We start from the raw sequence: 14,559 nt of genomic DNA on the forward strand, positions 1-14,559 counted from the left end.
AACAGAACTAGTCCATGCTAAATATTATGTTTGGAAATAAACAAGTCCTTTCCCATTGAGTGCTTTTTTTAAGAATCACACACAAGCGACCGCTAACCTTAGCATGGATGCTAACAAAACAGGCAACTTGATCCACACTGATATTATAAACCGTTAAAGTAAGACTATCTTCTGTTCGATCTCGCATCCAAACGGTTGTAAGTTAAAATGACAATGCATTGTGGCTTTAATTATATTCATTTTCCATATTTTCGATCATTAATAACACATCTGTCGTTGATGGCGACATGGAAAGCTCATGTGTTGGCGCAGAAAGGGTTTTTATTCTGTATTTTTCACCTTAACTTAACAAACTGCCACATGGAGCCTCTCGGCGTGCGTCCGGGAATAACCAAGAAAATTATTCCGTTTTGGCCCCCCTCGGGTGTCCCGCTAACATCAAAGGGGCGGCGTGGTATCTCGACCCAAGACGCCCTGCCCGGAGACACGGAGCACCGAGGAAATTGGCAATTTCATGACTCGACTCTACGCCGCTACACCTGGCAGGTGAGGGCATGCATTCAGCTTTTGCACGCATTTTATCGCATCTAAAAACGTCCACTTCATTAGGTACACAAGAACTGCGGTGAAACCACAGTCGGTTATGATAGTTTTCTCATAAAATAATCAGGAAAACATGAGAATTTCCGTGATAACATTTTCATTTTAGCTAAAAAACAAACAAACAAACATACTGCGCAATGCACTTCAGCTACAGCTAGTCTTCTTAATGTAAAATCCACCTGAGCTTGAATGTTGGATGCTCTACCTCGTGGCCAAGTAGAAGATTTCATAGTTCACCTGTACTATCAATATTAGGTCATAAAATGATAAAAAAAATGATCAAGAAATTGTAACATTTTTACCTAAACTTAATAGATTATTTTGAAACACTTCCTGCGATTCAATTTTATTTTCACACGCTAAATATTTTGCAATAAAAGTTCCTCAAACATGTATTGAAAGGGATACTTAATTAATTTAGTAATTTTCAGCAGTAAAAAGTTAAGATTTTTGTCTATATTGGATTTGATAACTTTATAATTTTTCATGTACAATTAACACCTTTCAAAACACATTTTGCCACTTGTTGTCGACTGAAAATGGCATCACATGTGCTCGGGGCTCAGGTAACGACCAATCACGGCTCAGCTTGTGAATGTCATGTAATTAAGAGTCCATTTTTTAAAAGCATTTACAAACAGAAGAGTTAAAGATATTTTAAAGCAAAGTAAAGAAGAAGTGGTTCACTAAAATTAATTAAAAAAGCCAACAGTGCAAACTAAAGTTTTGATGGATTATTTTGAAACGTTAATTTTCACGGCCTGTCGCTAGTTTTATCGGCTAACCTTTTCAAAGTGAAAGTACCTCGAACGTGTAATTAAGTCATAACGCTTTGTTCCACTGCTGCCTATAATCTGGTCTGTCAGAGCTAATTGCAGCGCTTGGCCAACATATCATCATCATGAGCATCGTCGTCATTACGACAACGCCAATCCGCAAAAGTCGGATGATATACTGTGAGAAGGGACGTTTGTAAGACGAAGCGGACGTTTCTCGCCGCCACTGAGTGGCTGACGGTTTTGGCCGTCATCATCTTCCTCTCCAGCGGGAGAAGCTGTTGAGTTTTTTTGTCATCGTTCTGAAAATGTGTGAAAAGTTCATAAAGAATTATCCTGGCGTATCGACATGAGCCCATGATTGTTGTCCTGTAGATATTTTTAATGCCCGGCTACTCTGTGGTTGTTGCAATTTTTGTCTATCTATCAAACTTTTTAGAGAGATGGCTACTCTGCCTTTGTAAAATCACGATCGATAGCTAAAGCCAAAAATCCAACGTAACTCTCATTTCCTTCGTTGTTACAATTTTTCAACGACTGTCAAAGTTTTTAAAGGGATTGTGCTATATGTGTGATATTTGAGAAAAGATGTTTTATGTGAGTAAGGACAAGATTTTGATAGCTACATGCGTGTTTTGCTCATCACCTTTCACCTGGTATTGCTTTTTGATTTTGAATGATATGACTTCTGAAAGCAGATTAGTATGCGGAAGGTGAAAATTTTGTCGGCCGGAATCTAAACTAAATCGCAATGCAAATCATTTGGTATTGTTGTTTTTGTGGGAAACAACAATCCTATTCATTTTGTACAATATCTGACTCTAGATCATCAACGGTTTCAACCAATGGTCTGCCAACTTTGAGGGATTATTGTTCAATGCGAGAGCCGGCTCGCTATTGATTTTGAGTGACATACCATCAAAGTCTACATGTTTTTGTCAGGAATTCACTAGTTTCAACTGATCTATAAGTTTTGAGTAACCTTATTGATTTTGAATTACGCTGATGGATGTTTTTGGGAGACTGTGGTGAAAAAAAACAAAAAAAAAAAACAAGTTGAGAGCCTGAAGATGTTAGCAAGAAGATGGAGAAAAAACATCAAAGCCAGGGGAATGGTTTGGAGGACACAAGGAGAAGAAGACACATGCTTGTGTCGTCTTTTAAGGTCTGCCAAGAGTTTATTTGTTTTGGATTAATGTAATTACCCCAAACCCTCCACCCCTCCCCCCACCACAAACTTAACCAACCCAGCCCAACCCCCCCTTTAACACAGTGAAGATTGCACAAACATCCCAGTAGCACCACTGGATTATATTAGTGCTTTGTGCGAACGGCCGAGCAGCTGCTTTTGGGTTGTCTCCAAAATAACATTAAATGCAGATTTAAAAAGGCATGAAGACAAGATGGTTGTATAACTCACTGGACACACACATTCTGCTTTTACAACAATAAAGATGCTCCTCTTTTGGTTACCTTTTTTTTAAATAACGATAAACAAAAAAGATGGTGAGTGTGACAGATTTTTTTTTAATTGTAAAATTTTAAATATATGTTTAACTTTTACCCTAATTGTAATAGTTTTTTCAATATAAATTGCCATACAGTATTTTTAAACTGTTTTTAAATACACCTGTTGTATTGGTTATCCGTGTGTGCTTCATTAATATGCTGCAAATAAATCGAAAAAATAATTATATGAAAATGATGAATTCCCCCAAATGTTTAATTACATAATTAAAAGGTATAAAATAAACATCAGTTAAAGTGTCAGTGGAGTAAAAATTGCTTTTCACTGCTATTTTGTGACTGTATTGTACTTAATATAGGAAATATAGGTTGAAAATAAATATGAAAACTATTGTAAAACATCCTTGATAAATAAGGCCATACAAGTTTCACGGTTACAAATACTGTAGTACTTCTTAAAAAAAAAAATAGAAGATACGTATGAAATACTTTTATATAATTAATAACAATATATCTTTGCTACTGTAACAATGAAAATTTCCCCACTGTGGGATCAATAAAGGCATTCTTATCTTATCTTATCTTAACAAATGTGTGTATATTTTGAAATCCTTTACTTTTAAACTTTTTGATTCTCACCCATTTACAGAGCTTTTCACATGTGCTTTTACATACTGTACGTACAGTACATACTGTATTTTGCCTGTGAATGACCACATTTCACCTCTAGAGGGCAGTGTAGCCGCCTCTGGCATTCGTGTGGCGTCCAAGGCTGACATTGACACAGTGAGCTTTCTAGCGCTAACTATGGGACACATTCAAAGTTGCATTATTAGATTTATCCATTGAAGTCAATTGAATGTTTTCTCTTTTATCGGTTGTCTGGATGGCAGTGTGCAGCAATGTGTGTGTGTGTTAATCCTTGATTTTACCTACTTACTGGGAAGCATGGAAACAATCTTTCACATGCACACACAAACACGCACGCGCGCGCGCACACACAGCAAAACGCCAAACAATGATCCATCATCTGCATCCACATCCTCCCACGGGCCACATCAGGGCGCTTTGCCGCAGCAAAAAACTGATTCCAGATCAGGCGGCCGACAGTCATCTGCGGGCCCCCTCGCCACTAGAAAGAGACCACTGTGGATACCACATTTAATAAGAGCCACCCGCCTTCTGTCACAGGGAGTAGAGAAGGCTCGGTTTGAGCGCGCGCATCTCCCTCCTCATGTATGTCCTGTTGCAAAATGTCAGCTAACAGTTTTGTGTTTGACGGCGAGGCATCGACCTTCACTGCGATGCTCCACGCAATGTAGCATATTGTCTATTTAGTAACAATCTGTAGGATGAGTTTGTATTTGAGAGACCCCTGGGAAATTTGATGAATGGGCTGCTTCAAACCAAAATGACAGAATTCCTGTGTATTCTTGGGCATGGCTTCTTCAATCCTTTTTGTGGTTCTACTCACGATAGACATGTCTACCAAATTCGATGCTGTTAAGTGAAACTAGTTTCAAAGGCTGAATTTTCCAAAAAATGTTGGAGTTTTGTAGCGAGTCACCAAAGTTCGCTGCCATGCTCCGTCAACATGTAATGGCGAAAACTCAAATTCCTTGCTGGTTTAGTGCCAAATTTTCTTTGAAAATGACACAAAAAAACGGCACCAAAATAGCTGCTTCAAAGTAAAATAGCAGCATTCCATTGTCTTTTCAGACAGTTTATCAACCAACTTATCTTAAGAGCTAAATAAAGTACATTACGCTGCGTTAGCATCAGGTTATTGGGGCTAAGTCCTTTATTGAGCCAATTCACTAATCACGGACCTCAATCAAGGCCCCTCTTTTATTAGTTACTGTCAAAACCTAAGCATCAATATCCTGCTTGAGCTAATGCTAGTACATTGGCATAATTGTCAACTTTTTTTTATTAACACTTTGTTTTTGAGGTTCACAATTTGATCAGTAAAAAAAAAAATCGGTTGCCTTGTGGGAGGTGGCTCTCCCTCAGAAGCAGGGCAATGCTAACCGCTAATATCGGGTTGTCGCGCAAGACGAGAACATCAACACATGAACTAGACAGCTGTTGCCGCATCGTAATACGCTGCGATACAATGAGCTGCTAGGCTAACGGCGACAACAATGGCAAACAATTAGAATAGCACGACCACTAACATATGTCATTTTTTATTATGTTCGTTCGTTTTAACGAATGGACGCAAACAAAACGTCCTCACCCAAAGAGAGTTGCGTTGCTTTAAACAGCAACACATGCTACTAGATAGCAGCTGAGCAACTTTACCTTTAAACTGTGTGCATGAGTGTGTGTGTTCGTGTGCGCGTGTGTTAGTGAATGTCTTGGATCCACATCAAAGGGCCCCAGCTAGTCTCTGCATTAACGAGACCCTTTGTTTCCTGCCTCACAGATTACTGCATGACCCCGCCCCCCGACCCACCACCACCACCACCACCACCACCACCAACTCCGAGGCCCTACTCTTTGTGTGCGTGCGTGTGTACATGTCTGTAGGACACGTTAACCTGTGCACCGAAAGGTCAAGTTGTGATGGTGCTCTTTGGTTTCTATTTGTTGACCATCATACAAATGGATATTTTAACAAGCGTGTTTTGAGAGTCTGACTTTAACTGAAAACGCCCCAAAATTCATGTGTGGATCCTCCAGCACCACTGAGATGTTTTCAAAGATTTTTTTTCTTCTTCTTCTCGTGTTTGTTTGTTGTTTTCCACCCCAAAGCCCCACGCAGATCCGCGATCGCAACTCATAAATGTTTGATAAGCCGCTAACGACGACGAGGTGAAGAGACCGAATCAATCGCATCGTCAACACAAACATGCCTGCTGAGTCTGGAGCCTCGTTAGCAACTGGATTAAAACAGCAACTTTTGGGCGGAAATACATCATATGGACAAATATATTGGGACATGTTGATTTTCCACCTCCTGGAAGTGACGTCAGACAACAGGACTGTACCGTTACGCTGAGGGGAGTTGTCTCTGTTGTGCCTGAAACTTTGAAACTTTGAATAAATTCCTATGACCAACAAATTGTCTGTTTTTAATTTTTTTTGGGTGGAGTTTTTTTTTTCATTGTTACGTAGTAGATTAAACTAAAGGCACCACTGTATTTGTGTTAGTTTGGTCATCCGATGGTTAGCCTGTTAGGCAACTGCCTGATCACGTAAAATCAAGTAGCATGTTGATTTTTATCGATTTGTGAGCTAGCGCGCTACTTCCTGGTTCTTTGACATATGGACCCCGACCAATTTTAATAGTGAAGTTGGGTAGGGTAAATCTTTGGAGAGAAAAAAAATAGTGATGCATGTTTTTTTTTTGTCTGTTAGCTAACAGGCTACTTCCTGGATCACGGTGGATGATGCAAGACATTTACATCAAAGCCTAGAACTGTACCATTTATATTCTTTGGTGCACGAACAGTTTGATCATTACTTAAATGACAACAGAAATGTGAAAATCATATTAAAAATGCAAAATTGTGTCCTAATGTTTGCAAACCAAATTCAGTTTTTTATTTAGGCTGTGGAGTGTAACAATTCCACCATGATTGAAATGGCAATCAAACTGACTAAATTCATACGGAACGCCGTATTCCTTTATCTATCCGTATGTGAAGAAGCCACTTCCTGGCTCATGGAGACGGGGTTTTGAAATGTTTCATTCCGAAGAAGTGGGTGGAATGAAACCCTGGTAACAAACTTCAATCAAATCAATACATTTGTGCCTTTAAATGTACGATTAGTGCCGGTTACATGTGTTGTGCTTGTTGTCTGCGTGATGCCTTCAAGGACATGTTTCCATTGGCGCGCAGGCAATAAAAAGGCACACAAGTGGTTCCAGTTAAGAGCTGTTTGCCTTGGATGTGGCTTAACCCCAATGAGAGGACATGATTTCATTACTTTGCCTTAATGTTGCGTCTGCATGTTGCTTTTGAAAGCACGGCACAAAACAGTATATAATCTATTTTTTTTTTAATTGCATGTATAAACTCACTGTGATTCATCTTTGAAAAAAAACATTAACGTGTGAAGGTCTTACAGAATATTAAAAGAAGTAACGTGTGCACTTCAAATTTTTGGCTTGTTAGTATGTTGTCGGGAGCTGTTTGGAAATTTCCTTTGTAAAATTATGAGTAAATGGTGATTAAATGCAATTTTTGGAATGCTTAATGACAGGATTTGTTGAATGAAGGAATCATTTAAATAGTAACTGTCAAAGAATGTAAAGTAGGCAATGAGATCTCAAAAAGAAATGCATCATATCACACAAGACAAATAAATAAATAATAATAATGACACACAAAGTGGTTAAAATCTCTCAGGCAGGAAAAATAGAGAAACTGAAAAAACTGGGACTGCTCACACAAACAACATATTGTAGTTGTGAACAGGGAGGGCCTAGTTTACGATACGTTTCATACGATAGGTTGGGCGATAAGGATTTAAAATAAAATTCAGATTCATTTCATTTTTTAATCAAAATTCCAATTTTTGATTTCAGTCGTTTTTTTCTACCTATAATTCAGTAAAAAGACACATTTAATGACAGCGACATTGTTTTAAATTTGGAAAAAGTGGCCCTTTAAACACGTCCATTAATACATTTCGAATGTTCGACAATTGAACGGTTTTAGTACAATAGCTAGCTAGAAACTAACTGGCTTTAGTAACTAGCTAGCTTTAGTAACTAGCTACTCTCCGTTCACTACCATGTAAGAAAGTTCGTGTCAGCAGACTACGAAAACCAATAATAGGGAATTTGGGGGTTTAAAAAAAAAAGCATCGTTTTTTTTAAATCAAATTCACCGCCTAGCTCTACTACCGATTACCTGTGTGTTTCATAGCTTCTCGTTGCTGGTTCTCGTGCCTGACATCGTGAAATATGGTAAATTCAAACAAAAATGGCCAACTACCTCCCTGTTTCTCAGCATATGTCATGCTGAACATCCATGCTGGATTTCGTAATAATAAGACCTAGTCTGATAATATTTTCTAACACTCCAGGGGGCGTATTGTGAAAAAATGTGCACACGAAGGTCTCCGCAGATGGAAACATCTGTCTATATTTAATCAAGGCGAATAAACAAGGAGTTTAAACAAGTCATTCATAATTTAGATTTGCATACATTGCAAGTGCGCCTTTTAATCTTTGTATTAATATGCGCCGGCGATATTGTATAAATATGCAGCTTTATGGAAATGGCTGCGCGGCCGTCTTTCTGTTTGTATTTAATTTCGCTCCACAGCTGAAGATCGTCACTCAGCCTGCGATTAAGTGTCGCGTATGAATATTTCTCAATTAACAAGCGTATTAAAAATGCATCGGCACAGGGAGCAACAAAAAGGAGGGGAAGAAGGAACGACTTTGCAGCTTTCAATTGTTGTGTGTGTTATTCTGTCTTCTTTCCCTCCTCGACATCGAGTCAGCCGGCATACAAAATGGGGGCCAGATCCGTGCCGGGTAGGCCACGCCCTCTTGTTTGGCACGGAATGTCCCGCATGGCGTCTTCCTGCCCGGCGCTTGTAAATGAACAGTTCTGGACCAAAAAGGAGAACAGTGGCAACATGCTTTGGCAAAGCAAGAACGAGGGCTCTCAATCTGGCACAAGATGACTGGAGAAATTTAGAAACCTGTCATTTCCTATTTTATTGAATGCAGCGTGAGGGTAATGGAAGTAGTGGTGGCTAATTGCCCTGTTTTGTTATGTACTTTGCTTTTAAAATACAGATAAGACATTTCCTATTTTGTTGAATGCAGCATAAGGGTAGTGGTAAGCAGCCATGTTTTTAATTTCCTATTTTTTATTAAAAGCAGCGTAAGGGTAAGGGTGACGATGGCAGTCAGCAGCAATCTTTTGGTTGTTCTTTTGACCATTTGACGAGACATTGTACTATCGAAATACATATGCAGGTGGGATATTTCCCATGTTCATGAATTCAGCACAATCAAGTGGAAGTGGTAGTGGTGGTCACTCGCCATATCTATATTGTTTTATTTGTTTTTGTGTGGTATGTGTTTGTATCTTAGTGTTGAACTATGTTGACATGGAATACTTTGAATACAGATCCAAGTACAGTGGACCCCTGCTATTCACGGGGAATAGGGGCCCGGCCAACCAGCGAATAGCGAAAATCTGCATATAATTGAAGGCTGTTATAAATGCGTAGATTTTTCTTTCCAACCCCCCAAATTCCTGGAAAAAAATGGGGATAAACTGCATATATATATAGCAAAATATGCCCATACATCCACCTGGGGCGCACATCCACAACAGACAGCCCCATCACCCATATACCTTTATTTATTTTCGAATTTCTTTTGTTCGAAATGGAACAGTTTTAATCCAGATACAAGCAAGATTTCCCATTTTCATGAACGCAGCATGTTGTTGACATTAGCCATTGTTGGCATAAACTAAGTTGACTTGACACACAAACCCAGTTTGGACTTTCCCTATTTTTATGAATGCAGCAAGGCTGACGGGCTGCTACTGGTGTTAGCAGCCCTGGATCTCGGATGGTGTGAATACGCCCCTGGTAGTCATGAATAATATTCGAGGACGAAGCGGAGGTGGTGTTGTCTCTTTAAGAAATTCTCTAGAAACAATCTCACACACACACACGCGCGCACGCGCACGCACATACACGAGTCATCGGACCTGTCAATCACCTCGGCGGCGCCCTTTGATGTCGGGGGTCCTCGTCTTGTCCTGCTCACTCTTGCAGGAGAACATCAGTCCTCCTCCAGGCGGCCGCGGGACGCCACGGAACAACTTTCTCCCCGTCTTCTTCCGGACTCTTCAAGAGGACAAACCCGTAGATTTGACGTCTCTTTTTCGACTTTTTCTTCCTTTTGATCTTATTGGACATACTTACTAAAAGTGTCCCCGGACGTGGACATGCCTCAGCATGGGGGGGACGACCTGGGAGCCACCGACGAGATGATCGCCTTCAAGGACGAAGGCGAGCAAGAGGAGAAGGTCCACCAGGAGTGCGCCTTCACCGAACAGGACCTGGCAGACCTCAAGTCGTCGCTGGTCAACGAATCCGAGATCCACCAGCACAGCCCGGGCGGCCCCGGCGGCGGCGCCTCCTCGGTAGGGTGCTCTTTCTCCTCATTTTAAAGCATTTTTCTACACTTTGTAACAGTTTCCCACCATGCAACGCCGCGGAATACAAACCCGTTCATTCCCGACTCACTTGAAGACACTTTTAAGCAGCCAGCATCCTCCTTTTCCACTCTTGCACCCTCCAGGCGGTGAGACGGGGGCAGCCGGCTGAGCAGCAGAGGGGCTTCCCGGACAAGCACAGGGAGCAGCTCGACGCCGGTAAGGAGACCCCAGAAACACGCCGAATGTTGAATTTTAGGATTTTTACTTGTAGTTAGAGTGTTAATATGTTTCAAAAAGGACTTTTTCATCGAGCGTGTCAAATTATTTTGGTCCCTTGGGCACGTGCTGGTCGGCGGCGGCTTCAAAGAGTCGTGCTTCCAGGTGGCCACTGTAAAAAATGTCGAAGTCTGCTACCCTATTTTTGTTTTTATTTTTACGGCTACGCACAAATAGCATCCATTCAGGACGAAATCCTGTTGATTTTTGCTCTTATTTTACCATTTCTTACAGTTTTACTATTTAAAAAAAACATTTAAAATCAAAATGGCTACATAATGAGTAACTTGTCTCAATTGTTGATTTTTAGAGTCATCATTTTCGAATTTGAGAGGTTTTAAGTTGGTTACACGTTGATGGACTCAGACTTTGCTTTTTTTTTGCTCAGTGAGTCTTGATGCATACATGGAATAAATTTGAGAATTTCAAAGGTGTTTGCATGACGAGGAAATCAGAAATGCCATTGATTCATGCCATTGTTGGGCGTTTCTTTGTATTTCACTATTAAACATGTCAGGAGGGATACACAATGAGTCTTGATTCAAACTAAATTAGAGACTTTTTATGTTGTTTACACATTGAGGAGTAAGGTTTTGCTTTTTGCAAACATTTAAATTAGAAGTAAAACTCCATTCTTATGCACAGAAATCCTCTCAATTTTCATTATTTATTATGTCAGCATTTTATCCAAATTATGGTACCTTGTAACTGCAATGAGCTTTTTTATTGGCTTTTTTTTTTACATTTCCTTACATTGAATTATTGCTAATAGTTGGGCATTTATTTTACTATTTATCTATTAGAGAAAGTAGGCTTAATTTACGATAGCCACATAATGAATCTCGATGCGCATATTAGGATGAAATTTGAGATACTTTAAGTTGTTTACCTGATAAATGCTGGCCGATTTTGACTCTGCTTTTTAGTGACTTAAGAATGTATAACAATGACTTTAAAGCTGGTAACTTGTCTCCATTGTTGATTTTTAGAGTCATTATTCCCCATCTTAACGCAATTCTTTCATATTTCTGTCAGACGGGAGATGAGCTGTAGGGGTGACTAACACCAAACAATGGCCTTTAAAAAAAGCCTCAGCCAGCATCTTTGTCTCTGGGTATAAAGTCAGAAAATTAACATGTAGGCTTGAGAAAAAGGAGGAGGAGGCCAGGCGATGCTTATGACACGTCGAAGGATCTAACATGCCGAAACTAACAACACTTGTAAACACACGTTTTGCATTCGGGAGCACGAGGTGGTTAAAAGTGTTAAAATGCGTCAAATAACACGAAACGACCAAACTAAACGAGATGGAATGCTTAATGACATGTTTGTTGATTTATGTACTGTCACTGCACTGTTGTTGTTTTGTATTTTATTTTAGCCTTAAACTTGCTTGACATGGATTGGTAACAATACACGTCCAGATAGGATATTTCCTATTTTATTGAATGCAGCATGAAGGTAGTGGAAGTGGCGCTATCATCCATGTTTTTAATAGCTTTTTTTTTTTACTTTGTTTTTTTTTTAAGAGTTAATTTTCATGGACATGGAATACTTGAAGATGGATAACGGATCCAGTTGAGATATTTCCTATTTTATTGAATGCGCCTTATGTTTTTTTGTTTAGAAAAAAAAAAACAGGGTTAAACTATGTTGATATGGATCACGTTGAAAACAAATCCAGGTGTCCCTGTCATTTTGGTCGACCAATAGACATGAGCCGTTTTTGCTGTTCCACTCAAGTCCCGCAGGTGTCAATTGCGACAGTTGCCGACTGTCAAAACAAATGATGAACGTATTAATCCAATCTGTGGACTAAGAAGATTAAAAACAATGTTAACAAGACACAACTTCTCTTTACTATGCATTGAACTAGTTACTGAGACCAACTAGTTACTGTGGTCTGTCACAACTAGTTCTGACATTACTGTTAGTGCCGGTGTTGGCTCGCTGCAACATGTTTTGCATGAAGATGGTAGCATAGCTTTGCTGGTGAAGTTGATTGTTTCGTGACGCTTTGGGTGCAGAAATAGAAAAGTGGAAGTAGATCCATTGTTGTTGTTTTTTTTAAAACACATTTTCAACATGTTTTTTTCCTGTTTTTAATTAGTCAAAATGAACGCTTTAAAGTCTTTGTTTTAAAATGGACTATTGGAAAAGGCACATCAGACTGACGGTATAAATCCACGCTAAGTTATAATGCTAGCAACACAGAAATTTGTTCTTTAAAGGCATTAGTTTTTCACATTTTTAACATATTTTTGGAAACTTGTGAAATTAAGTTCATGACAATGAATTAACGTCACTAAAATAGACTTGACTCGTCAAGCAAGTGATGCATTATATCTGATATTCATATTTGCTTACAATGCCAGTGCGCAGATTTGGTGGAATTGGGTCATGACCTGACTACCATTTCCGCTAACTTGTTGTTGTTGTTTGTTTTGCAGCATCCAAGCAACAAAATGGCGGCGTGTACAAGACGCCCGGGTACCCCGGGTACCCCTTCCTCATGCTACCGGACCCCTACCTCCCCAACGGCTCCGTATCGCCAACTGTAAGTCGCCTCAAAATTAATAGGATTCTTGCTTTGACTGTGGCTGCCTTCAGAGATTTGTGTTGGGTTCTAATCGAAAAAGATTCTTGCTCGGCCAAAGAAATGTAATACAGTACTTCAAAGTTGAAAGACCATCGCCTTATGTCCGGTTTAAAAAAAAAAAAAAAAAAAGATTGGTGTTCTCAGTAAAAAAAAAAAAAAAAAAGATAGATAGATACCTCAGTTAACAATCTTTGCATGTTAAAAAGAAGTTGGCTATTTTTAATACATGTATTTTTATGTTTTTTACTCTAACTTAGTTTTCATTAATTGCATTCAAATTACATTTTTTAAATTTCCTTAAATTTTCAGGAAATAAAGCATGAATTTTACAAAAGTTGTCCTATTTTTTTCAGTAAATTAAGTAATTTTTTTAATTAAAATTGTGCTCAATTCCTCTTTGAAATTGCATGGATTTTACTTTTTTATCACTTTTTCATAACAAAATGCATGTGTTTTACTGTTTTTTTTTTGGTATTTTCACAAATTAATCCATAAATAATGCATTATATTTTATCTACAGTCTCCATAATGCGTCAGTAAAAAATGCATGAATCTTACAAACAAAACCCAGACCGTGTTATATGCGTGTGTATAATTTGGTGCTGATCCAAATTTGGTTTGTTGAGCCTTGGCGCACGTCTGTACTCAGCTGACTGCCATTGTGTTCTTTTATGTTTTTGACTTGTACATCTGCAGACAGACAATATTTTTTTTTAATGCAAATTACATGTGTCTCGAAACACATTGTAATTCTTTAGTTGAGGTTAGCAAGGACTTAAAAGCAAGAAGAAGTCATGAGTCATTGACGGTCATGATGTCACTTTTTAAGATCAAGACGAGCCTGCTTGCTTCTGTCTAATTATGACAAGATTGTTTGATAATGCGCGTGTTTGTGTGCGCGCATGTGTGTCGTCTAGGAAGTTTGCCGCCGCTAATCGCTAACAAGCATGGTCTTTGATCCTGTTTGTTTGCGGCCTCGGCTGAGGTCACGTGTCGTTTTGGGCCAGTGTTGTTGTTTACGAAGGCTACAAAGGCGGCGATATTTGAGTTGGCCGAGCGAGAATGTGATTGATTTTGAGTGATATCGAATCCCCAAGTGACAGTGATGCTGTAAAAGGAAACCGGAGAAATTGTAAATCATTTGAACTTGACGACGAGAGGGAATTCAGTGCCCTAACAACACGGTTCAATTCACTTGTATGATCAAATCAGTTGTTCGCATGGAAATTAATTGAATTTAGTGAAAATTTATCGAATAACTTGAAAAATTCAGTGATGTATAAAGTCCACGCAAAATCTCTACCTCGAAGCGTCGCAGGGATGATTTTTCCACACGGACTAATGTTACTGCGGGTACGCACAAGGTAACGTAAACATTGTTAGCTAATTTGATGTAGCCTACTACCACTAGTTAGAACGTATTGTAATGCCCTTGCAAGTGGTCAAGGGTAGACACAGCTGCTGGTGCACTTTCAAAAACATTATTGATCAAAAAAATAAAATAAAACGCATAATAGCCACATTTGTACACAATCTTCTATGGCCCACAATTCAGTCAAGTCAGTCACTGACCACGCAGTTAGTCAGTTAACAACCAGCTGCTAACATGAGCCAAAAATGGCCAACTACACACGACTCACTGACGCACATGTCACTCACCAGGCAGGCGTCGCTTTTTGAAGCCACACAC

At 39.3% G+C, this 14,559-nt stretch overlaps 1 protein-coding gene across 12 annotated transcripts in view; it reads left to right on the forward strand.

Moving 5' to 3' along the window:
• The first annotated feature begins 9,460 nt into the window (after positions 1-9,460).
• Positions 9,461-14,559, forward strand: part of tcf7 (transcription factor 7) — a 33,668-nt gene continuing 28,569 nt past the window's right edge. For 3 of the 12 annotated variants that reach the window (XM_086012805.1, XM_086012813.1, XM_086012812.1), the window contains exons 1-3: positions 9,461-9,979; positions 10,138-10,210; positions 12,721-12,827. In XM_086012805.1, coding sequence (XP_085868931.1) covers positions 9,782-9,979; positions 10,138-10,210; positions 12,721-12,827 — 378 coding nt within the window. In that variant the 5' untranslated portion in view covers positions 9,461-9,781. The remainder of the gene's footprint in view (positions 9,980-10,137; positions 10,211-12,720; positions 12,828-14,559) is intronic. The other 9 variants (XM_086012806.1, XM_086012814.1, XM_086012817.1 and 6 more) reach the window with 5 other exon arrangements.

Source organism: Filicampus tigris, chromosome 17 (assembly GCF_054856515.1).
Source record: "Filicampus tigris isolate MCC_2025a chromosome 17, RoL_Ftig_1.0, whole genome shotgun sequence".
NCBI classification, from domain to species: Eukaryota; Metazoa; Chordata; class Actinopteri; order Syngnathiformes; family Syngnathidae; genus Filicampus; species Filicampus tigris.